Here is a 20,955-nt window from a genome sequence, read left to right on the forward strand (position 1 = left end):
ATATATTCCTACCTTTTACACACTGCACACCAGCATATGTACCCGTTTTCATAAAACTGCACAGTGGGCGACGACGTCGCTCGGGTGGTCCCACAATGCAAATACACCCTTGCGTCCGTCCGTCCGTCCGTCTGTCAGCTGAGCATTGGTGGGGGACGCGCGACGCCTAACGTCAAACAGCAGAAAGGAACATCGGAGCGGTGGTGCTGTGGCAGAGAAGGGAAAGGGAGGATGAAAATAATAACAAACGCGAACAAAAGAAATTTCACTCACACTGCCCTTCGTTCGTTCGTTTCGTACTCGCGCTCGTCGCTAGCTGCGTGCGTGTGGCTTCTTTGTCAGAAAAGCGCTTTGGGCCGCGCTGCAATTTCTAGAATGCAACAAATGTCCACCAAGAAGCAGTTGTTGAGGAGATTTTGTGTTTATTATTGCGTGCTTTAATCGAGCAAACTGGTGTGCCCTGTGTGCGTGCGTGTGTGTATGCGCTACCGTTGCCAACAGTGACGACGTAGTTGGCCGTGCGTGTGTTCCCAAGATTGGACTGAAGGTAGTGCCACCATCATCATCATCACCACCACCACCGAAACTTTCCTGTGGGGTAGGGTGTAGGGTGTAGGGTCTTCAGAGGGTGACACAATCGCCCCCGTGGCTCTGGTACGGAAAAGAAAAACCGTCTCCTTCCGTGGCCTCTTGTGTGTCTCGCTGCGGAAGAGCTGCTGCATAAGTAGGCCAATGTTATCTCCCACCACCGGGGGCACTGCGAACAAGCGATAACATAACGGAGGAAAAATGCTGGACGCATATGTTGGGTACGATCTGAGCATTGCCACCGAACCGGACGACATCCCGAAAACGAACGACACGGTGTGGATACTGGGCAAGCAATACAATGCCTCCGATGGTAAGGTTCCGAAGCTCCGTTTGTGTGTGTGTGTGTGTGACAATGGTGACTCAGATCTTCCATTCTCCCCTCCCCCCCCCCCCCCCACCCCTCCGTAGATCTCGAAGCAATAAGACAGGATGTGCAGTCCCGGTTGTGGTGCACCTATCGCCGCGGGTTCGTCCCGATCGGCAACACGCAGCTCACGACGGACAAGGGCTGGGGCTGCATGTTGCGCTGCGGGCAGATGGTGCTGGCCCAGGCCCTGCTACAGCTGCACCTGGGCCGGGACTGGGTGTGGGAGGCGGAAACGCGCGACGACATCTATCTGAACATCGTCAATCGGTTCGAGGACAGCAAGCAGGCCCCGTTCTCGCTGCACCAGATCGCACTGATGGGCGACTCTTCGGAGGAAAAGCGGATTGGCGAGTGGTTCGGGCCGAACACGGTCGCGCAGGTGTTGAAGTAAGCGCCCAGGAAGGACTAATCTCGCATTCATGAAGGTATACATTATTAAATTATCTCTCTATTTTTAGGAAATTGGTAAAATTTGATGATTGGTGCCGGCTGGTCATTCATGTAGCTTTGGACAATACGGTGGCAACGGACGAAATAGGTAAGTTTTTTGAAAAATATGAAAAAAACCATATTTCTAACCATTTCCCCTGTTCATTGCCAGTGGAACTGTGCGTGGATAAGAAAGAACCGGAAGCATGGAAGCCGCTACTGCTCATCATCCCCCTCCGGCTGGGGCTGAGCGAGGTGAACCCGATCTACATCGAGGGGCTGAAGAAATGTTTCCAGCTGCCGGGCAGTTGCGGCATGATCGGCGGCCGCCCCAACCAGGCCCTCTACTTCATCGGGTACGTGGGCGGGGAAGCCCTCTACCTGGATCCGCACACGGTTCAGCGGGTGGGCACGGTCGGCAGCAAGCAGGACCCGGCCGAACAGGAGCTGGACGAAACGTTCCACCAGCGGTACGCTAGCCGGATCAGCTTCACCTCGATGGATCCGTCGCTGGCGGTGTGCTTTCTGTGCGTCAGCCGGCAGCAGTTCGACCAGCTGGTGGCACGGTTTAACGACAGCGTGAACGGTGGCACGAGCCAGGCGCTGTTCGAGGTTACCAAGACGCGCCAGGCACCGTGGACACCGACGACGGCTTCGTCCGCCTCGTCGCGGAAAAACAGTGGACCAACCGAGGCCTTCAATGTGATATCGGCGACGGAGATTCCGAACGAAGGTAAAAGGGGACGCTTCGTGGCTGTTGTCGTTTCACAGTTATTAATGTGTGTGTTTTTGCTTTTGCAGAATTTGAAGAGGTAGAACCACGCACGTTGGATGATTCGGATGAGGAGTTTGAAATTATAGCCTAGCGGCCTCCGGACTGCACACTACAGCACGATCTGTACGGTTGAGGAAATCTAACACAAAAACTGCTTCTGTATCAGCTTTTTCCCCCACCCTGGTCCCCTCGAACACAGTAGGCTCTGATCTGAAGGAAATGGAGGAATTCTGCTGAAGCGCTTCGCCTGTACGCCTTGTCACCGTGCATTCTCTCCAGCGTGTCACTCGAGACGATTTTTTCTATAAAGCGATGTCTAAAGTGCTCCCAAAAAGCAGCGTTCAAAAAGATTAGAATAAGAATAAGTGCAAATCGAATCGAACTGTGGCCACAACAAGGTGAGGTTTTGTCGTTAGTTACGCTTTCTTTTTTTTAATTTCAATTCGCGTTCTCTCTATGTGGTAAAAGAAAAGGATTTTAGTATGGTTGCAAACAACAAAACCAGCAATAACTGAAGGCACTGCAACGAAAGGAACGTTCTTTCGAAAGGGAATTTAAAGGCAAAAACACTGAATAAATCGCGTTACCGCTGTTTGGTTCCGCCGCGCCGGCTTCGTATGTCGTCTGTATTGTTGTGTGGGAAAAATATAGTTTACGGTTAATTACAATCTAAACAAATGCCCCCATCCCTTCCCCTTCGCCGGATCATGCGGCCACTACGCTCGGGAATGCGTTCTGCTTGGAGATGACGAGCTTGTTGTGCTGGTAGCTGATGTATCCCTTGATGCGCCCCTCGTAGATCAAGTTAGCCACGATACAGTGCGTCTCGTCCATCGACACGTCCTCGGCACCGGAAAACTGGAGCGCCGTCTGGAACGCGTTCATATCGATCTGATGCGTCTGCAGTATCTGGTGCACCTTCTTGAACAGATTCCGGTATGTGAGGATCTTCATCTTCTCCACGATCAGGTACACGCCCGCGTTGATGAAAAACATCTCATGGCGCCGGATCGCTTCGTCGAACCGGCGCACGTTGCCCTCCTTCACGGCCGAGGCGAGATCGTGAAACTGCAGCACATTGTACCGCTCCAGCACCTCCTTGCGCGGCATGTACCCGAGCAGCATCTTGACCGGCGTCAGGTAGATCAGTATCAGCCGCTTGTTTTTCGTGAACCGCCGCGGGCAGTTGTCGAACGCGAAGCTCAGGTACTCTTCCGCATTCTTAAAATCCGAATCGTACATCGCCTTCCGGCCGGCAAAGTACTTGTACGTGATGCGCTGCGCAAGGGTGAAGCTGTCCTTAAAGTTGGAGCTGTCGATCGCGCGGATCAGCGGTTTGCACAGGTGCAGCTTGTTGATGCGAAAGTACACCTTCAGCAGCTGGTTGACCAGATTCAGCATGCCGAGCCGTTTGGTGTCCTCGTCCGAGGAGCGCGTATCGCCGGCACAGACACGAAAGCAGGACATCAAGCTTTCCGCCGCCTTTTCCAGAATTTCGCCACACTTGGAGCTCTTCGTTTGCTGCTCACACTTGGCCGCCAGCAGACGCAGATCGATCGACACGACGTACATGATGGGCAGGATCCAGTTTTCTTCCTTCATCTGCTGCAGCAGCTTCACCACGGCCTGTATGCAGCCGGTTTGGAAGCGGTAAGCTTCCGCGTAGTTGGGCGGATCGGAACGCATCAGATGGTACACCACCTTGAGATGGGCGGACACGATTTCGTCCAGCGGCGAGGGCAACTGTCGGCTGACGGCGGCGTCCGGGTTTTCCTTGTACAGGTTGGGATCGTTGACGTGAAAATCCTGAAGCGAGAGGAACCGCGCTACCGCCTGCCCTTCGTACGCGTTCCACACGCGCATGATCTTGTTTAAATAGTCGTGCAGATACATTTTTGTGGTTTTTGTGAGTGTTGGATGGCTTGTGGAGATGCTTCTTCCACTGATTGAACTGAATGTTTTACGAATCACGGAGGAAAATGAACCGCGGCGCGCTGTGTTTGTAAAAATGCGGCACAAGCAAACATAAACAAACCGTTTGACAGCTCAATCGTTGGGTGTTTATGTAAGTTGGGTAGGTACAAAATGAACAAACGTGTATTCTTATGTTATTATTATCTAAACTTGCAATCTTTTCAGATGAATTTGATAGAATTATTTTCGAACAACTTAATTAGTTAAAACCTAGCGTGGAATTGGGTTTTTACCGATATTTTTAACCCACCTTGCAAAAAACGTGCCATTTGACAGCTACCGTCGCAAAAAGAAGCGCGCACGAAAAAAGGTAAACAAACGATGCTGTCAAAAGTGGCATCGCTGCGGAGAAAGGCAAACGCTTGTTGTGCAAACAGATTCGGCTGATTTTTTTTGCTATTCGCAACTCTTTCTTAAATTCATAATTATGCAGCTCAATGCAGTGGCAAGACTGTTCTACAGTCCGCGGCTGTTGCTTTCCACAAGGTAGGTTGCCATTTTCGCGTTCCTGCTCTGTTTTTCCCACCGCTTCAATTGGCTAGGTTATGTACACACCGTACGCCCTGGGAGGTAGCTTTGATTTTAATACAAACACGCGACTGTGCTTTCAGACAACCGGGGTCACTGTCCTCCGTGCCATCCTGTGGGCTGCACGCAACGGCCACCCTGAACGATGCCGGCACTGCCACCAAATCGGTCCCGGAAAAACCAAAACGCCCGATGAACACTTACATAAGGTTCGCGCAAAGCATCCGGTCCTCGCTGGCCAGCGCCAACCCACAGGCTTCCCCCACGGACATTTCCAAGCTAGCCGCCGTCAAGTGGCAGTCGCTCGACCAAGCCACCAAAGCGAAGCTGGAGGAAGAGTACAAGCGCGAGCAGGCGGTGTGGTTGCAGAAGAATGCCAAATATCTCAGCCAGCTGACCGATGCGCAGAAGGCGGAAATAAAGCTCGAGCGGCAGCAGCGCAACGAGGGCAAGGTGAAGCGCGAACAGAAGCGCATGCTGAAGGAGCTCGGCCGCCCCAAGCGCCCGATGAATGCGTACCTGCGGTTCTGCGCCCAAAACAAACCGGCACCCGGCCTGTCGAAGGAGGACAACAAGATGCAGATGAAAAACCTGGGCATGCAGTGGAAACGGCTACCGGAGGGGGAGCGGGAGCGCTACACTAAAGAGGCGGAAGCGGAAATGAAGCGCTACCAGGAGGAGATGAAGGTGTGGGAAGATAAAATGCTTGCCGCGGAAAATGTGATCGCGGTGCGGAAGAAGAACGTACTGCTGCCACCGTCGCCGGCGTCCGTGAAGGCGAAGAAGGGTGGCATTCCGGTGGTGGACAGTGCACCGGTTGCAAAGCCGAAGAAACCAACCAGTGCTGCCCGTCCATAGGAACTCGGGTGTCCCGCTTTGTCTGGGGAAAGCAACGCGCAAAGCGTCCACCCAGCACGCACCGTTGTAGAAGGTGAACCAAAGCGAAACGTTACAGCGCCAGACCAAAACCACCTCCAGGCGGGTAGGGACACGAGTGAAGGATTGAAGCCGCCACCGGTGGCACCCAGCACAGCATCCACGCGAGAACCACAGCAGCAGCAGCAGCAGCAGCAGGGGAAGCAGCAGCAAGAAGAGCACCAGCAGAAGGGTATAGTGAACAAGTTGAAATCGATCTTTAAATTCTGACACTGGTTGCGCTGCATGGAGGACAGGGCATTGCTGTTGGCCGTCTCATACTGGCTGCTCGTGTATCCATGTTAACTCCATGCCCCCCATGCTTGCCCGCTGCCCTTGTTGTGAGCATTTGTATTTTGTTGTGTGATTTTTTCTTCTACATTTTCGTTTTGAATTGCCATTTAATAACAGATCATTGCATTTGAATGGGAAAAGGAACAAGCATTATAACGACATAAAGTAGACGCCATAAAGCTAACTATTAGTAGTAACTGAAGGAAGTGGCCGTGTGTGTGTGTGTCTTATTCATATGCTTGAAAGAACATTCCATTGATTTTTAATAATATTCGTCATCTAAATTGTGCTCATACCGGGAGGAGTGTATTGCAATTAACGCCATTTAGCATGATTCATGCAGCAAACCCCCAAGAAGATTGCGAAGAGAAGTAACCAATGACCATTTTAATGTATTGTGTGTTGGAATGGACTGTAGGTACGCAAGCAAATGGCTGTCTTTTATTACATATGCTCCCTCTTTTCTTTACATGTACCCATGCGACACAGCTTTCGCACTGTTCGTCACTGGTTTGCTAATGCCAGACTGGGAGCAATTTTTTGACGAATTAAAATGGTAAATAAAACACAAAATTTATAGTTTAGCGATAGCGACACGCATGCACCACACAATGGCAGAGCTTACATTATAAGTTGCACAAACTGAAAGATGACAGACAATTACTTCCCTTTCCCAACAAGCCTGGTCGGCGCTTACGAAAGTGGTCCATAGAGACAAAACAAAAAGAAAGAATACAACTAAACAAAACAACAGATCCGCATCGGGCCACCCTCCCTACGAGACCGTTTCGAGCTGATCGTACCCGAGCACGTACCGCAGCTCGATGCCCAACCACAGCCGGCTCCACAGCAGGTGCGTGAGCACGAAGAAGAACATAAAGAAGGCAACGTCCTTCATCACCTTGTTGACCGTGTTCATCAGCTTCATCACCGTTTGGGACGTTTTCATCGGTATGCCGCCGAGCATGAAGACGATACCGAGCAGCTGCTGCCCGCCGACCGGCTCGACCGACCCAATCATTAGCAGCTCAATCAACTCCCAGGCCAGCAGCGGCAGGAACACGTTGCCCCCGATGTACGCCTCATTACCGGTGGCAAACAGCAGGTAGGCCACGATCGACGCGACAACGAGATGAACTTTGGTACGCAGTGCTCGCGCAAACCGACTGTTGCTGGGCGATGAGGCGGAAGGCTGCTGCTGGCTTCCGGCGGCTCGACGCTGCGTGCTGGCTGCCCCATCGAACAGTCTCCCGTTGGCCGGTTGTGCTTGGTTGAGTGTGTTGAGCAGATGAAAGATGTCACCGTTGGGGACGGAGCTGCCCGCTCCACCGCCACCTCCAGTTAGGGCGTTCAGAAAGGAGTCATCGTTCAGGCCGGAGTTTGCCAGCAGCGCCTCGACTTGAGGGCTGATGTACTCCAGGCGTTCGTCCTGCGGGTCGGGATACACGCCGTACGAAGATTCCGAGGTGGTTTCTGCGGAGAAGGATGAACATTAAAACTTTACTCCACGTCACCCAGCCCCTTAGTCACTTCTTACCATCATCGACGGGCAACGTTGAGTCACTGCTAAACGGATCCCCGCTTGTAATGCTTTCCTCGGCAATTTTGGGCTCCGGTTTCGGTGGTGGAGGCGCTATCTCTTGGCCCACTATTTTCGACAGTCGGTTGCTGGAGTTTTCCAATATCTTCCTTCGCCGCGCTTCCCTCCGTGCGGCCAGAATGTCTTCCTGCGTTTTGGGCTGCTGCTGCTGCTGCTGCTCCACCGATTCTGATGAAGCTGTTTCGTCATCCATTTCGTATTGTGGTTGTGATTATTGGACAGCGGCTTTGTTTAAGCGAATGCACATTGCTCTCCCGCGGGCGGAATGTGCTTGTTTTTCTTCCACTACCACAAGTACCGGAGAGGAAAAAGAATGTATTTTGATTGCTTCGTTTTGTTGCCGTCTTCTGCATCCACGAGTTTTGACGTTGTGTGACAGTTGGGAAAAGGCTTTTCGAACGGCCGCCGCTGTCACCAGAGTGACCAGAAATACCGATTTATCTGTATTCCTACCGATTTTTTTTATATGCCTACCGATTCACAGATGACCGCCCTAACGCCAGGACTCCACAGAGCATAACACGGAGCGCATCATAACAACTGACAGCTGCCAAACGCTTGAGAAAACGCTTGGGAAAGGAGGTTAAGCGTTTCATTAACTATCGGTCATCGCAGTAGGTTGGTAGCTTTTCAACGAAATATGAGCGGCCTACTAAGGATATTCAAAACATGGTACCAGCAATAAAGCGTTTTATGAAGCGTTTAGCAGCTGTCAGTTGTTATGTTGCGCTCCGTGTTATGCTCTGTGGAGTCCTGGCGTAAAACTACCGATTTTCCATTTATCCTACCGAAAATCACAGATATTTAATTTTACAGTCGTTTAAGCTTAATCTGTGGCGCTTGGGATGCTGTTTCAAGGATTGCTAACCTCATTTGTTACTTATCCCGCGGATGCACGTTTGTTTGCCTGAATCTCGCTGTCAGCGGTTAAAGCTTACCCGACAGAGCGTTTCTACATACACCGAGACTGCAGCTGAGAGATGGCTGTGAGAGAATTGACAACCGGTTTCTCACGCTGGTGTGTGTAGAAGCTCTGAAAAGCGCCGAGATGAGACTTTTAAAATGATGTTCAAAAAATCCATTTTAATCGCTAAAATGAAATCAAAAAAGTTTCTTTTACTTTTTAATAATATTTCTACGATTATTAGACGGCAAAAATACAAACTATAATTGATCGATCGCTATAAACTGCCAATTCAATATTTTCTCAGCTCCATCGTTCTTTGCATGCTGAGGAGATTTCTCTCACCGAAAATGCTGTCAGTCGCTGTCAAAGCATGCTGTCAGCTTTTTTCTCAGCTGCATTCTCGGTGTATGTAGAAACGCTCACAGACAAAGAGAATGAAATTTTCAGGTGAGGGGTAAGTAGAAACACACGGTGAGGGTCCGGCCCAAGATCGGATCCGAAGTCCGTTGTTTTGGGCTAAAAATTAAAAAATGGCGGATGGAGCGCTACCACGGAAAGAATGCGCTCTATTGCATGCCTTTAAAATGCACGAGGCGCTCTCACTGAAAAGAACGCTCGCTCGCGCTGTTTCATTGTATTTTCCTCATACCCCTTCCTTTCCGTTTCTTTCGGCTTGCGCTGCGCTGAACTGGTACCCCACTTGATTCCAGCGAGTTTCGCTGCGCTGGACTGAAACCCCCTTCCGCTCGTTTCTTTCTTAACGCGCTGTGCGCTTCCCTTTACACGGACTTGGTGAACCCGAATCAAAAGAAACACTTTAACACATCAAACTTCGTTTATAAATATTTTATCACTTTTATTGCAAATAAAAGCACATTTCAATTCATAGCTTCACACAATCTTGCTTCAAAACACACATTATTTATAAAAGACGCACACTTTTTCATTCTCTTTGCTAGTAGGGTAAAAAGAAATTGATCGTTAAAATAATTGATTAAATTTAAATGGTTGCGTTCTCAACAGTGCGCCTACCGAAAACCGCCAAAATAATCTGGCCACACTGGCTGTCACTTGCTGCGGTACAGAATGTAAACAAACGAAAAGGCTTTCATTTTCGAAAAGGAGAGCAAAAACCGTTCAACACCGTTTTGGAGATTGTAGAGCGGAAGATAAAACATAAAAATACATTTTATTTACAAACAAATAGTGTAAGGCACGTAACAATGCGTAGGGATTTGTACGGTGTCACTACGCAAATGCTTGCAGTCCAGTGATTGCGCGTCCCAGGATGAGGGCATGAATATCGTGAGTTCCTGAGAAGAACAAAAAACGGATCATTAGTAGAGATTTTTTCCAAATTGCTTACCCTTTCCTCGCTTACCTTCGTAAGTGTTCACCGCTTCCAGGTTCATCACGTGCCGGATGATGTGATACTCGTCCGCAATGCCGTTGCCGCCCAGCATGTCGCGCGCTACACGCGCAATATCCAACGCTTTTCCTGCGTTGTTTCGCTTCAGCATGGAAATCATTTCCGGCGTGTGTCTGGCGCAACAGATAGCATAAAAAAAACATTTAGTTAGCTTCAAACAACTCCTCAACCTCTCCATACTTACAGCTTTTGGTCCTTTAGCCGCCCAACGTGCAAACAGGCCGCCAGCCCGAGGCTAATCTCCGTCAGCATATCGGCCATCTTCTTCTGCATCAGCTGGTTCGCGGCGAGCGGCTTCTTGAACTGCTTCCGGTCCAGCGTGTAGCCGCGTGCCACCTTCAGGCAAGATTCTGCCGCACCGAGCGCACCCCACGCAATACCATACCGCGCATTGTTCAAGCACCCGAACGGTCCCCGCATGCCGCTCACGTTCGGCAGCAAATTGTCCTCCGGAATGCGCACCTCGTCCATCAGTATCATACCGGTCGCGGACGCACGCAGCGAAAACTTGCCCTCGATGCGCGGAGTCGCCAGCCCCTCGCCACTTTCCGCCCGATCCACGATGAACCCGCGCACCTTCCCGTCCTCCGTCTTGCCCCACACGATGCAAATGTCCGCGATCGGTGAGTTGGTGATCCACGTTTTGCTTCCGCTCAGCACGTACGTCTTCGTCTTCGGGTCGTGCACGGCGCGCGTTTCCATCGAGGACGGATCGCTACCGTGGTTCGGCTCGGTCAGCCCGAAGCATCCGATCAGCTCGCCGCGGGCCAGCCGGGGCAAATACTTTTCCTTCTGCGCATCGCTACCGTAATCGTAGATCGCACCCATGCACAGGGAGGACTGGACGCTGAACGCCGACCGGTAGCCGGAATCGATGCGCTCGACCTCGCGCGTTAGCAGGCCGTACGCGACGTTGCTTACACCCGCACACCCGTAGCCCTTGATCGTGCAGCCCAGCACGCCGAACGAGCCGAGCTCCTGCATAATCTCCTTGTGGAACACCTCGTGCCGGTTCGCCTCGATAACGCGCGACAGCAGCTTATCCTCGCAGTAGGCGCGGAACGAGTCGCGAATCGCAATTTCATCCTCCTTCAGCTGTGATTCCAGATTCAGCGGATCTTCCCAGTCGAAGGTGGGACCTGCGCGACAGGGAGGGTAGATGACGGGGGGTATAATTAATTGCCCACTCAAACCATAGCAACATAGCCGGAGGAGGACCTCTTGCGCGACACACCACCACTCTTCCATCCGTCCGTCCCGTCGCTATCTTATCGCGTGGATTCTTTTCGTTTTCTTTTTGTTGTTGCCTGCCATCACTAAAAAGGCTCGCCTGACGACGACGTCGACGACAAGATCAAGACACTCTCGCTGGGACTTACCTTTATCAGTTGACGCCGCTGCAAAGAGACAGAGAGAGAGCGAGACAGGATGGTAAAGGGCACGGTAGGGATATTTAGAATACGCATCAAAACTATTCACACAGATAAGCACAATAATTGGCACATGTCAATCGCCTGAATGAGACAAACACTTACCTCGGCATGAACGCACCGCCCAAATTCCCCGCCCATGGTTGGTGATTGGTTTTAGTTGTGCAATTCTGCTGGCAAACAACGCTCTCAGTGCCATTGCAGTACAACCTCTATTGCTTTGCCTGCTGTAAACAATGTAAACGAAGCAGGCGACGAAACGTTGACAGTTTGACGCAAGACAGTGGTGCGTAATTTCCGCCTGCAAACTCCGTGCGCTTCGCCAATTTGCTACGCCACAGGATGCTCTGTGTGAGGCGATTCCGATTTTGCAGACCGCTCGTGAATGACTGACGATCACTACAGGGTGAGTATGACTGCCGACATACCGTGAGTATGCTCTCACCCTCTTCCTGCAAGAGGATTGTTGTTTTTCTTTTGTATCGACGGAGAGGCATCCATCTCACGCAAGTGCGATTGTGTGTTATCTCCTTCTCGCTCGCTACCATTCTGCTAGCAAACAGCTGATAACACGTCTCGCTGTCGCTTCAGCATCAGTGTGTGTGTGTGTTTGTGTGCGCTTCTTTTGCGTATTTTCTCTCTGCGCGAGCGGTTCCCTTTGCGCGCAAGTGCAACGCATACGCAAACAGGCACCCGCTCTTGTCGTTCTATCAACTAGCGCGCGGCCTCCAATGCATCCGACACCGGGAGAAGAGTATCACGCATCAGCGCTGGATGACTAGAGGAGCTTAAATTGGAAGGTGATAAGATTAGTCCCTTTAAGTCCTCCCTGTCGCCATATTCATTGAAGTGGCAATTCAAGTGTGCGTTGGGTGCGTTTCTGCTGTGTTGGGGATTATTGCGTGATGGAGTGTTCGGTAAAGGATAAAACGATCGTAGTAACCGGTGCCGGACAAGGTAAAGGATCTTCGAATGGAATTAGAAATGAAGCTTGTTGTATTAATAAGATGTTTCTATGGATCGCAATAGGCATTGGAAATGAGCTCTGCCGGACGTTGGACCAGCTCGGCGCTAAGGTGATCGCCGTATCGCGTTCCAGTGGGCCGTTGGAAGCGTTGAAAGCCGACTGTCCGCGGATTGAGACGGTCCAGGTCGACCTAAGTGACTGGAGCGCGACCAGGACTGCCCTTGCGCCGCTCGGAAAGGTCGATGGGCTGGTAAACAATGCCGGTGTTGCAGTCATAAAGCCATTTCTCGAGCTAACGGAGGAAGATTACGATCGGTATGTGATGTCTGAGGTACATTCTGACATGTAACTCATACGTTTTGAACACCTTTTCCCCATTTTTAGCACATTCGCTGTAAATGTAAAGGCCGCTTTTAATGTCGCCCAGATTCTAGTGCCCAAGATGGAGGCCGGCGCGAGCATCGTAAACGTATCGTCCCTCGCGGGGCTGAAAGCCATCCACGGCCACTGCGCTTACTCCATGTCGAAGGCGGCCATCGATGGTTTGACGCAGAATTTAGCCCTCGAGCTTGGGCCGCGCAAAATCCGCGTCAACAGCGTCAATCCGACCGTCATTCTGACGCGCATGGGACGGGACAATTGGTCCGATCCGGCGAAGGCGGATCCGCTGAAGGCGAAAATTCCGCTCGGCCGGTTCGGGGAGGTTAGCGAGGTGGTCGAACCGATCGTCTATCTGCTGAGCGATCGGTCCGGGTTCGTGAACGGACACATGCTGCCGATCGAGGGTGGATTTTTGGCCGGGAATTGACTTTCTTCCAATAGGAACGAACCATTCCAATGTAAAGAATACACCGGGAGGGATATTAGATTTATCATTTCAAATCAAAGTTTATTTTCATTGCATGGTGTGTGTGTGTGTGTTTGCGGACATTTTCGGTCGCAGTAACAGATGCAGAGGAGATGAGAATTCATGAAATAAAAGCATAAATATAACGCTACACCATTGAGTGACATACAGGAACGCAAAATTAAAACTAGTAAATGATTGTAGAATGTAAACGGCCTGCAAATGAATCATCACACCTTTTGACTAATCGATCGTTTGGTTTGGTACGCATTCTTCAGCAGCATCTCACACACGGTACATACACATCTCGATAGCGACTACATTATGGGAGTTGATTGTTTCAGCTGTGGCGCAGATATACTGTTGGCGATTGTGTGAGTTTAACTTCCGTTTCCATTTCGGTACACATTCGTTTATGGTGATTTTACCCTCTGAAATCGTCTGTAGTGTTGTGATGAAGCGTTCTGGCATGCATGGTTTGTGCGCCTTGTTTCTTTTCCTTTTGCCGACAAGATCTGGATTCCGATTGGTAGCGTTTTTAAGTACAGGTTTGAGGCTCTTCGCTTTTCGAGTTTTTTTGCGAGTGCACTTACAGTCTAGTAACACAAATCGATTGAAATATTCGCCCTGCGCGGGAAAGGGCGCGTTAGAATAGCGTGTAGAGCCCGATCTCACTTAACGAGTATATAATCACAAAACATCAAACCACGTTAACAAACACAACCGATTGGAATTGTATGAGAAAAAAACCCGACGGGCGAGAAAGCTAAAACGAAATCGGAAAACGGTTTGTGTGGATCGACGAGATTCGGTGAGATGGTTCTTGTTTTTTTACCCATACGATTCCGTTCAAATAATCTGCCGTTTAGCTTCTGTATGCCATTTCCTTTCGATATTCAGCTATTTGGGTCTGCTAACAGGCTCGAACGAAAGAAAAGGCATACTGGCATCAAATGTAACTTTCTCGCACCTAACGCATGCCACTTTTGTTCCGAAAACTGACCCGAGGTGTAACTACTGCTGCCCTAATGCGTGTGTGTGTGTGTTTCCATCCTTCAGCGCAATATGGTTCTGTATTTTTGGCGAAAGGGTTTTGCCCAGCAGCGCATCAGATTGTGACTGTTGTGACGTCACGGCGCACGCAGAAACGTGATCACCCGATTATTAGGCAGTGCCGACACCGATCGCAACGCCCGCCGCAAAGGCACAGAGGAAAATGTGTAGATCGTTCACCTTGCAGCCGGTCTCGTCGCCGATCAGGTTCGTGTACCACTTTTTGGCCTTTTTCGTCCGCTTGTTCAGCACATCCTCCGCCTGGTTGAGTTTGCGATCAACGAAACGTTCCGCCTGCAAGGAAAACAGAAGCGGTGAAGGTAGTTTGTAAATACATTTTCTCACAACATCTTGGTAAAGTAGAAAAATTTGCATGAAAAGTCAGAGCGAGAGAGTTGCACGAACCGCCGGGTGAAGGAGGAAGAATCGGTTTAACTGGTAAAACAAATAATAAATTAATAAAACAATAAAACAATTTTGTTCTTGCTGTCCCTATCGCAAACAAAGATCGATAGGAATGTAATTTATTTACGAGCTAAAATCACATTCTTCGTGTGTGGGGGGGCATCTCGAATCAAAATTAGGATCAAACTTAGGAAAATGATGCCAAACCAGAATGAAATGAAATAAACATATTCTTACAGAGCTAAGGAGATGAAATTGAATCGTTTGAAGTGTTGCGTGTAAGGCGAAAAAGATTCTAAATCATTCGGTTGGTAACCGGGGTATTGCCGTTTGATGTGTGCTTTGCAATTTCCAGTGTTAAAGAATGTTGGGTTTGTGCTTCATATCCTCTTCCTCTCGCTTTCCAGCACGGACCCATGCGGACTGATGGCATCATTTGTTACTTCCTTTCCCTTCCTTCACCTTTACGGTCGTGTGTAGTAGTGGTAATAGCACCAGGGTCCGGCGCTTACGAAGCGATACCGATCAGAAAGCCACCGAGAAAACCGGTAGCCAGAAATGAATTCTCTTTGGCTACCTTTAGCACCTGTAAAACAACACAGATGAACGAAGCGAAAACGTCATGGCGATGAGGTGGAATGAATGAAGGATGCGGCATGATATTAGCAAAAAAAACAAAGAAACAATTAGGATCAATCCAGTTCTCGCTTCTTCGACTGCTTGCCGGTGGTAATGTTGTGCGCTACGGTGGGAAAGAGAATGATTGCACGCGGCCCAAAAGCTTGACCAATACGCACCTTGTCCGCCCAGCTCGGTCCCTGTCCGGTGACGGCTTCCTCCACCTTGTCGGTGACCTTGTCCACCTTCTTCTGCACCTTGTTCCAGTCGATCGAAATGATGCCCTGCTGGTTGGCCATCTGCAGCAGGATGATGCCACCGCCGACTGCGATCGCAGCCATCTTGCCCACCTTCATCGTGATGTAACCGGTTGCCCTGTAAAAGGGAGGATGGCCGCGCAAATGACGGAGGTTAGCGTTTATTGATGGGAAAATCATAGACCGCGTTCCTTACCATCCACTGCCGGCACCGATCAGTATCTGTTTGGTGGCCGATTTTTTGCTCACATCACCCACGAAACGGTCCAAATATCCGGCGGCGTCACTCATGTTGATGATTTCCTTGTTCGTTGCGTCTTTTTTAACTTTTCCGTCGCTCATTCCTGAAAGAGAAGGGAACAAGAAAATGGATAAGTAACTTAAAGAAGCGCATCTCTCGTCGGGTAAACACTTGTTTGATCTCTTATCAAGCGCAGACCACAAACCACAAGCTTTATCGTGCCCTGTTTGCATACCGGCAGAATTTATGGCCATGTTTCCCGCCCGCATACCAGCTGATACAAGGTATCAGCTGATCTCGCAAGGGGGTTGGTGGTGCACCTTTCCTCCCAATTAGTCGAAGGCATTTGGCAACCCGTTAGGGCGCCACCCAAGCTAAACCAACAGGGGGGAAAGTGTGCAACAACAACATCTTCTCCTCACCCACGGTGGTGAAAAGCGTTTTCTATTTTTACATGCACCATTTGGTTAGACGGAAAGCGAAACTGCAGCTGTCATTTCCGTCCCAGTCGGTTTTGGCCGGATGTGTTTGGCGACGAATTTTCCATGCATTACGTAACAATGTTCTCGAATTCGTCTCCCGTACGCCTCTACAGACGCCCCGAGAGGCGAATCTTGCATTACGGAGCGGATGGAATTGAACCGTTTCGATCGTTTGCAACGCAATTAAAACGGAGCAAACGGCACGACGCCATCATGACCTCATCGAAGGCCAATACCGTCTGGCAGGTTTCCGAAAGCAACACATTGAACTTGAGACACGGTGGGAGGGTGCGTCATTCTGTGCTGATGCAATGGGTTTCTTCCCCAAACGTTTCTGTGGTTTAGTTTTCCCCGTTTTCCCTCACCTGAGAACGCTTTCCGGAGTTTCGATTTTGTCCGCGTGAGAAAACTCACCGAACCCGACGCTTTCCGTTTAATGTTGCGACGTTTCGGACCAGTTGCTGCTGGTTGTTTTCGATTTTTTCTTTTCTTTTGATAAGCACTATATGTAGGGGGCGATTTTATGCTCTTTATGCTCCACCGGTTTGGTATTCCTAAACCCCCCACGCACACACGCACACACTAGAGATTTGCTCGCAGAACCGAGAACAGTGGAATTTTTCTGCCCTTTCTTCACCGACTAGCGAAGCTGCAAGTTGCTTTGACGGGCTGTTTTCTTTTGCCTCTTCTTGCGCTCGCGCTCCCGATGACAGCGCTTTGACAGTTCGACACGGACAGCGACGCAGAAACGGTTTTCGAACATCAATTTTTGTTTGTATGTTTTATTCGCCAAAATCCCCCAAAACTATTAATTTATCAATGAAGCTTGACGTTTGAGGGATTTAAAAGTAATTAATTATTCGTTGCAAACGGTGCAGATGTTAAAAACCACTTTAAAAGCCTCCCCTCGATCATTCGCAACTGCGCGGGACTCGTCCGCAGAGTACGCCCGCTCGTCACGTCACGTCAGTTGTCAGAGTGCGGCCAGTGTGTGTGTTTTTCTTCGAAGGCTCGCGCGTTATCATCAATTTCGGAGCGTACGATCGTGTAAAAAACGGGACAAAATCGCGTTGGCCGCCCGATTACTGTGCGTGGCTTCCGGACTAAACCCGCGAACTTCCGGCAGGCACTGCGGTCGTGCCGGATAATGCATTAATTTCGTGTGTATGTGTGTGTGTTTGCGCGCGCGTGTGTGTATGCCGCCTGTTTGTGTTTGTGTTTTGTGTGTGTGTGAAAAGTGTTTTCCTTTTTCCTCCCGCGTCCACCCTCTGCGCAAAAGGTTTGTGTTTAGCATCGTCGTGTGTATGTTAACTGGGCTTTGGTAAACAGGAACATGATCCTCGAGGAGAGCGGCGAACTTAGCGTCTCTACGCAGGAGCTGCAGGCACTTGCTTCCCTCGACAGGTATGGAGTGGGTGCTTCCGGATAAACAAACCCCAATATGTGTCCCCCCCTCCTTCCCTGCTTACTACTAACCGGGCATTCTCCCTTTTCAGCCGCCAGTATGGATTCCTGAAGCTGTCGGCACCGGAAAACCTGAAGAAGAAGGCACTGGTGCTGAAGGTAAGGGGCGCTACCCCGTCCTTGACCTTGACGAGTGGCTGTTTCCCGAAACAAACGTTAATGGTTCTTCGTCCTTGCCCCCCCCCCCCCCCCCCTTATTTTTTCCCAGGCGGTCAAGTATCTCGAGCGTATGCTGATCCAAGCGTACAACCAGAAGAAGAAGGCCCACAATGAGGATGACAAAGCGAAGAAAAAGGAAGTTGCAAGCGTGGTGGCGGAGGGCGTTAAAATCAAGCAGGAAGCAGACAATCCACTCTGCGACGTCGGTGTTACGATCGACGAAAGTCTGCCGGCCGAGATCATGTCCACCGAGGGCAGTGGGGACGCGAAACAACCCTCCACTCCGGTGAACGAGATCAAAACGGAGGATGGTGGGGACGCTGGTGGGTCGAAGGAGGACGGTAGCGAACGGGAGGAGGAAGGGCCAGCCACGGAACCGGACAAGCAAACCGGTGATGGTGACCGGGATATCAGCATCGATCCGAAAACGTACTGCAAGCTTGGCCACTTCCATCTGCTGCTGGAGGATTATGAGAAAGGTACAGGAAAGCTAATGGCCATTGGAATTGCCTTTTTCTAATCGGATGCTTTTTCTTCTTGTTTTGCAGCTTTATCAGCGTACCAGAAATACTACGCCCTCAAGGCGGACCACTGGCGTGATGTGCCGTTCCTGTACGGGCTCGGGCTGGTTTACTTCCACTACAATGCGTTCCGATGGTAAGTGGAGGCCCTCCAGCATAGGGGGTCAAAAATTGATATTCATACGTAAAAATTGTAGAGAATATGATGTGCGCAAGAAAACGTGATGTGATGTGTGTATGTGTGAATTTTTACGCGTAATACGCTGGGTTAAAGTGTTTAAAGTGTTACGAATGCGTGTGGTTGGCGTTTGCGGTTTGTGGTGCGAAATGTGCATAATTTGCATTGAAAATTGCAATTTATTCTGTGTGAAAAAAGGCAAACAGTGTGCGATGAAGCGGTATTGAACGCGTTTTTCCAACGGCATTGGTTCAAAGCAGTATGTGATTGTGTTTTGTTGGGGTGAAATGAATGGTTTGGAAATAAATGTAGGAATTTAGGGAACGGGTTTCTGTCGAATGATTTTAGAGGAACACACTGGGCATGCTATTAATCGGGTTGCAAGTTGCAGGTGGAAATATAGATGTTATGCAGATGTATACTTTATTCATTCTAAATCCAAACGAAGAGGAGATCAGGTTGAAAAATAGCATAAGGCTAATTTAATGATCGAGTAAAGATTATTTTTTTGCGTTTTTTCAAATTATTACCTACACATCTGTTACCAATACGCAGCATTTTAGACATCAAATCTAAACTATTACATTCTTCAACAATTAACACTAAAATTAGGGGAAAGCGGGGTAAAATGGGCATGTCGGGCAAAACGGGCACCTGCTATTCCATTCAAATGCTCAAAATGTATTTATTGGAGTCTATGCTATGATCATCATGCAAGTTTTTAAACCTTTTAATGCAAAATAAGATTCAGTAGCATCTTGATGTAATTTTTGCCACTTCGAAAATAAGCTTAAACCAGTGTCACAGGGATGCGTGGATGTTTTACATAGTAAATTTTTAAAGATATGATATATTTCATACAATTTGTCTGAAGAAAGCAAGGCGATTGAATGCGTACTTTTACTAATATAACAAAAAATACAAAAATGCTTCACGTGGGGCAAAATGGGAAGATGCTTTTGACATACGGCGCATATGGTGAGGCTATGGTGTTGTATTTGTCTCCACAATAATGGTAACAGGCTCAGCTTCAAAAGATTCGATGTTGTAGATTAAAACGTGTAAAAACTGTTTTAATTTTGATAACATATTTTTGGAATAATTTTAAGGGCTTTCCTGAACAGCAAAACCAAAGATAGGACGAGAATACATTTTGCGAAACGTGCGCAAAAGCATAGACCATCACCTAAGCGCAGTTGTTGTGGCCCATATTGCCCCAGTGTTTTGATGTTTCACAGTTTTTTTTACATATGCCCATTTTACCCCTCGACACGCGGGGTAATAGCTTCTTGTAAAATGTATACATTTATTTTACACTTTTTTCGTATTTTTAAGTTATTTTCAGGCTATGTGGCGATTTTAATTCATAGATAATTGGTGGAGGCATACAATAATTCAAGAATGTTTTGTGGCATATGCAAAGGAATATTGAGTGTACTGCTTAACATGCCCATTTTGCCCCGCTTTCCCCTACATTTTATATGTACATATTTTGCTCTAAAAGAAATTTAATTATGCATTTACGGTGAAAATTGTGATGTTAGCGGAAAAGAGCAGAAAAATATGTTTAATGTAACACTTTATTTTAGAAAATGTTGCAAAAACATAAAAATGTTTCTTTCTTGTAGTATCTTCTTCTTCTTTTTGGGTTAACAACCTTTGTCGGTCAAGGCCTGCCTATAACCACTTGTGGGGTTGGCTTTCGGTGACTTTTTTGGCGGCACGGTCTATTTGGAATTTGAATTCATGACGAACATGTTGTTAAGTCGTACAAGTTGACGACTGTACCATGATACCGGCACTAATTTCGTTTCTATTGCTCTATATTTGATAATAAATATAATAATGCTTCGCGTTCCCTTTCATTCGATCACTAAATGGACTTTTTGGGGGGAGTTTTGTGATTTCTTCTACATTGACTTTTTGGGAACTTAAGTAAAAAGCAGTATATAGGAAAAAGTTACAGTGCAGTATACAAAACATCATTGAACCTGGTTATTATTGGTTTAAGTCAAGAAATGGAAAAAAATATTGCATAAATAAGGAAACACACACAGGTAAAACAGAGGTTTAAAGGCAGCACAAGTAAGTAGATGAGATGGAAATTTGCAGGTTTCAATGAACTTCTGACCATATAGGACACACATTAAGGGGAACGGAGTATAGAATGGTTTATTATTTTATTTTTTAATTTTCATAGAAACTATATCGAGAGCAGCAGCGTGGTTCTTACAGCAGGAAAAACTGGTTTCGAGTATCCGCAGGGACACTCTGTTGTGTTGTGTATTCCAGTGGTGAGGCAGAGGATCATCCTTACAGCCAGTAGAGTTACCTGTTGGAACTGAAAACGATTAGCTTGTGCAGTGGTTGATGGTGGTTTTAGTGGCAGACACAGTGGTAGCCGAGACGTTCTACGAATTTTCGGATATTTTCGGGGAAACATTCGTTGGCGCGTCGGCATACGTGTCATCCTTCTGCTGCGGGGGCGTGCCTACTACCTTGCTATGCACTTCATTCAAATTGC

The 20,955-nt window shown here is 48.6% G+C and overlaps 8 protein-coding genes across 9 annotated transcripts in view; 4 read left to right on the forward strand and 4 right to left on the reverse strand.

Annotated features, from left to right (window-relative positions):
* Positions 1-256: 256 nt before the first annotated feature.
* Positions 257-2,780, forward strand: LOC1277474 (cysteine protease ATG4B). The gene is made up of 5 exons (XM_316946.6): positions 257-901; positions 1,000-1,345; positions 1,417-1,496; positions 1,560-2,120; positions 2,189-2,780. Exons 1-5 carry the CDS (start codon positions 790-792, stop codon positions 2,251-2,253), a joined length of 1,164 nt encoding a protein of 387 aa, XP_316946.5. The 5' UTR covers positions 257-789; the 3' UTR covers positions 2,254-2,780.
* LOC1277473 (PCI domain-containing protein 2 homolog) lies at positions 2,755-4,215 on the reverse strand. The gene has a single exon (XM_316945.4). It carries the CDS (start codon positions 4,053-4,055, stop codon positions 2,868-2,870), a length of 1,188 nt encoding a protein of 395 aa, XP_316945.3. The 5' UTR covers positions 4,056-4,215; the 3' UTR covers positions 2,755-2,867.
* A 233-nt stretch (positions 4,216-4,448) lies between these two features.
* Positions 4,449-6,485, forward strand: LOC1277472 (transcription factor A, mitochondrial). 2 transcript variants are annotated; one of them, XR_009766017.1, is made up of 3 exons: positions 4,449-4,622; positions 4,748-5,772; positions 6,363-6,485. XR_009766017.1 is itself a non-coding variant. In XM_316944.5 (2 exons), the coding sequence occupies exons 1-2, from the start codon at positions 4,564-4,566 to the stop codon at positions 5,520-5,522; spliced, it is 834 nt and encodes a 277-aa protein (XP_316944.3). In that variant the 5' UTR covers positions 4,449-4,563; the 3' UTR covers positions 5,523-6,079. The 2 variants fall into 2 exon arrangements, 1 of the variants encoding a protein (XP_316944.3); XM_316944.5 differs by lacking the exon at positions 6,363-6,485 and having other exon boundaries at positions 4,748-6,079.
* LOC1277471 (uncharacterized) lies at positions 6,447-7,936 on the reverse strand. Its single transcript, XM_061656951.1, has 2 exons — positions 7,411-7,936; positions 6,447-7,346 (listed from the first exon to the last, which is right to left on the reverse strand). Exons 1-2 carry the CDS (start codon positions 7,664-7,666, stop codon positions 6,649-6,651), a joined length of 954 nt encoding a protein of 317 aa, XP_061512935.1. The 5' UTR covers positions 7,667-7,936; the 3' UTR covers positions 6,447-6,648.
* Positions 7,937-9,526: 1,590 nt separating this feature from the next.
* Positions 9,527-11,481, reverse strand: LOC1277470 (glutaryl-CoA dehydrogenase, mitochondrial). The gene is made up of 5 exons (XM_316942.4): positions 11,345-11,481; positions 11,189-11,206; positions 9,994-10,948; positions 9,762-9,922; positions 9,527-9,693 (listed from the first exon to the last, which is right to left on the reverse strand). The coding sequence occupies exons 1-5, from the start codon at positions 11,436-11,438 to the stop codon at positions 9,629-9,631; spliced, it is 1,293 nt and encodes a 430-aa protein (XP_316942.4). The 5' UTR covers positions 11,439-11,481; the 3' UTR covers positions 9,527-9,628.
* A 574-nt stretch (positions 11,482-12,055) lies between these two features.
* On the forward strand, positions 12,056-13,234 carry LOC1277469 (L-xylulose reductase). The gene is made up of 3 exons (XM_316941.4): positions 12,056-12,196; positions 12,269-12,521; positions 12,591-13,234. The coding sequence occupies exons 1-3, from the start codon at positions 12,145-12,147 to the stop codon at positions 13,012-13,014; spliced, it is 729 nt and encodes a 242-aa protein (XP_316941.3). The 5' UTR covers positions 12,056-12,144; the 3' UTR covers positions 13,015-13,234.
* On the reverse strand, positions 13,070-16,834 carry LOC1277468 (FUN14 domain-containing protein 1). Its single transcript, XM_061659427.1, has 4 exons — positions 16,475-16,834; positions 15,583-15,730; positions 15,309-15,504; positions 13,070-14,400 (listed from the first exon to the last, which is right to left on the reverse strand). Exons 2-4 carry the CDS (start codon positions 15,726-15,728, stop codon positions 14,218-14,220), a joined length of 525 nt encoding a protein of 174 aa, XP_061515411.1. The 5' UTR covers positions 15,729-15,730; positions 16,475-16,834; the 3' UTR covers positions 13,070-14,217.
* Positions 16,835-17,068: 234 nt separating this feature from the next.
* LOC1277464 (histone demethylase UTY) overlaps positions 17,069-20,955 on the forward strand; it is a 93,564-nt gene continuing 89,677 nt past the window's right edge. Inside the window, exons 1-4 of the mRNA XM_061659421.1 lie at positions 17,069-17,513; positions 17,606-17,672; positions 17,782-18,211; positions 18,281-18,389. Of these exons, the coding sequence (XP_061515405.1) occupies positions 17,443-17,513; positions 17,606-17,672; positions 17,782-18,211; positions 18,281-18,389 (677 nt within the window). The 5' untranslated portion in view covers positions 17,069-17,442. The remainder of the gene's footprint in view (positions 17,514-17,605; positions 17,673-17,781; positions 18,212-18,280; positions 18,390-20,955) is intronic.

The sequence above is a fragment of the Anopheles gambiae genome, chromosome 3 (assembly GCF_943734735.2).
Source record: "Anopheles gambiae chromosome 3, idAnoGambNW_F1_1, whole genome shotgun sequence".
Lineage (NCBI taxonomy): Eukaryota > Metazoa > Arthropoda > Insecta > Diptera > Culicidae > Anopheles > Anopheles gambiae.

Bases quoted from the DNA above. Each gene is read 5' to 3' on its own strand.
- LOC1277472 (XM_316944.5), top strand. From the start codon at position 4,564: ATGCAGCTCAATGCAGTGGCAAGACTGTTCTACAGTCCGCGGCTGTTG. The intron at 4,623-4,747 runs GTAGGTTGCCAT...CTGTGCTTTCAG, and splicing joins CGGCTGTTGCTTTCCACAAG to ACAACCGGGGTCACTGTCCT.
- LOC1277473 (XM_316945.4), bottom strand. From the start codon at position 4,055: ATGTATCTGCACGACTATTTAAACAAGATCATGCGCGTGTGGAACGCG.
- LOC1277468 (XM_061659427.1), bottom strand. From the start codon at position 15,728: ATGAGCGACGGAAAAGTTAAAAAAGACGCAACGAACAAGGAAATCATC. The intron at 15,505-15,582 runs GTAAGGAACGCG...TCCCTTTTACAG, and splicing joins ATCGGTGCCGGCAGTGGATG to GGCAACCGGTTACATCACGA. The intron at 14,401-15,308 runs GTGCGTATTGGT...TTTTCCTTGCAG, and splicing joins GACCGAGCTGGGCGGACAAG to GCGGAACGTTTCGTTGATCG.
- LOC1277469 (XM_316941.4), top strand. From the start codon at position 12,145: ATGGAGTGTTCGGTAAAGGATAAAACGATCGTAGTAACCGGTGCCGGA. The intron at 12,197-12,268 runs GTAAAGGATCTT...GGATCGCAATAG, and splicing joins AGTAACCGGTGCCGGACAAG to GCATTGGAAATGAGCTCTGC. The intron at 12,522-12,590 runs GTATGTGATGTC...CCCCATTTTTAG, and splicing joins ACGGAGGAAGATTACGATCG to CACATTCGCTGTAAATGTAA.
- LOC1277471 (XM_061656951.1), bottom strand. From the start codon at position 7,666: ATGGATGACGAAACAGCTTCATCAGAATCGGTGGAGCAGCAGCAGCAG. The intron at 7,347-7,410 runs GTAAGAAGTGAC...CCTTCTCCGCAG, and splicing joins AACGTTGCCCGTCGATGATG to AAACCACCTCGGAATCTTCG.
- LOC1277474 (XM_316946.6), top strand. From the start codon at position 790: ATGCTGGACGCATATGTTGGGTACGATCTGAGCATTGCCACCGAACCG. The intron at 902-999 runs GTAAGGTTCCGA...ACCCCTCCGTAG, and splicing joins GCAATACAATGCCTCCGATG to ATCTCGAAGCAATAAGACAG. The intron at 1,497-1,559 runs GTAAGTTTTTTG...GTTCATTGCCAG, and splicing joins GGTGGCAACGGACGAAATAG to TGGAACTGTGCGTGGATAAG.
- LOC1277470 (XM_316942.4), bottom strand. From the start codon at position 11,438: ATGGCACTGAGAGCGTTGTTTGCCAGCAGAATTGCACAACTAAAACCA. The intron at 9,923-9,993 runs GTAAGTATGGAG...CTGTTGCGCCAG, and splicing joins CGGCTAAAGGACCAAAAGCT to ACACACGCCGGAAATGATTT. The intron at 9,694-9,761 runs GTAAGCGAGGAA...TGTTCTTCTCAG, and splicing joins AGCGGTGAACACTTACGAAG to GAACTCACGATATTCATGCC.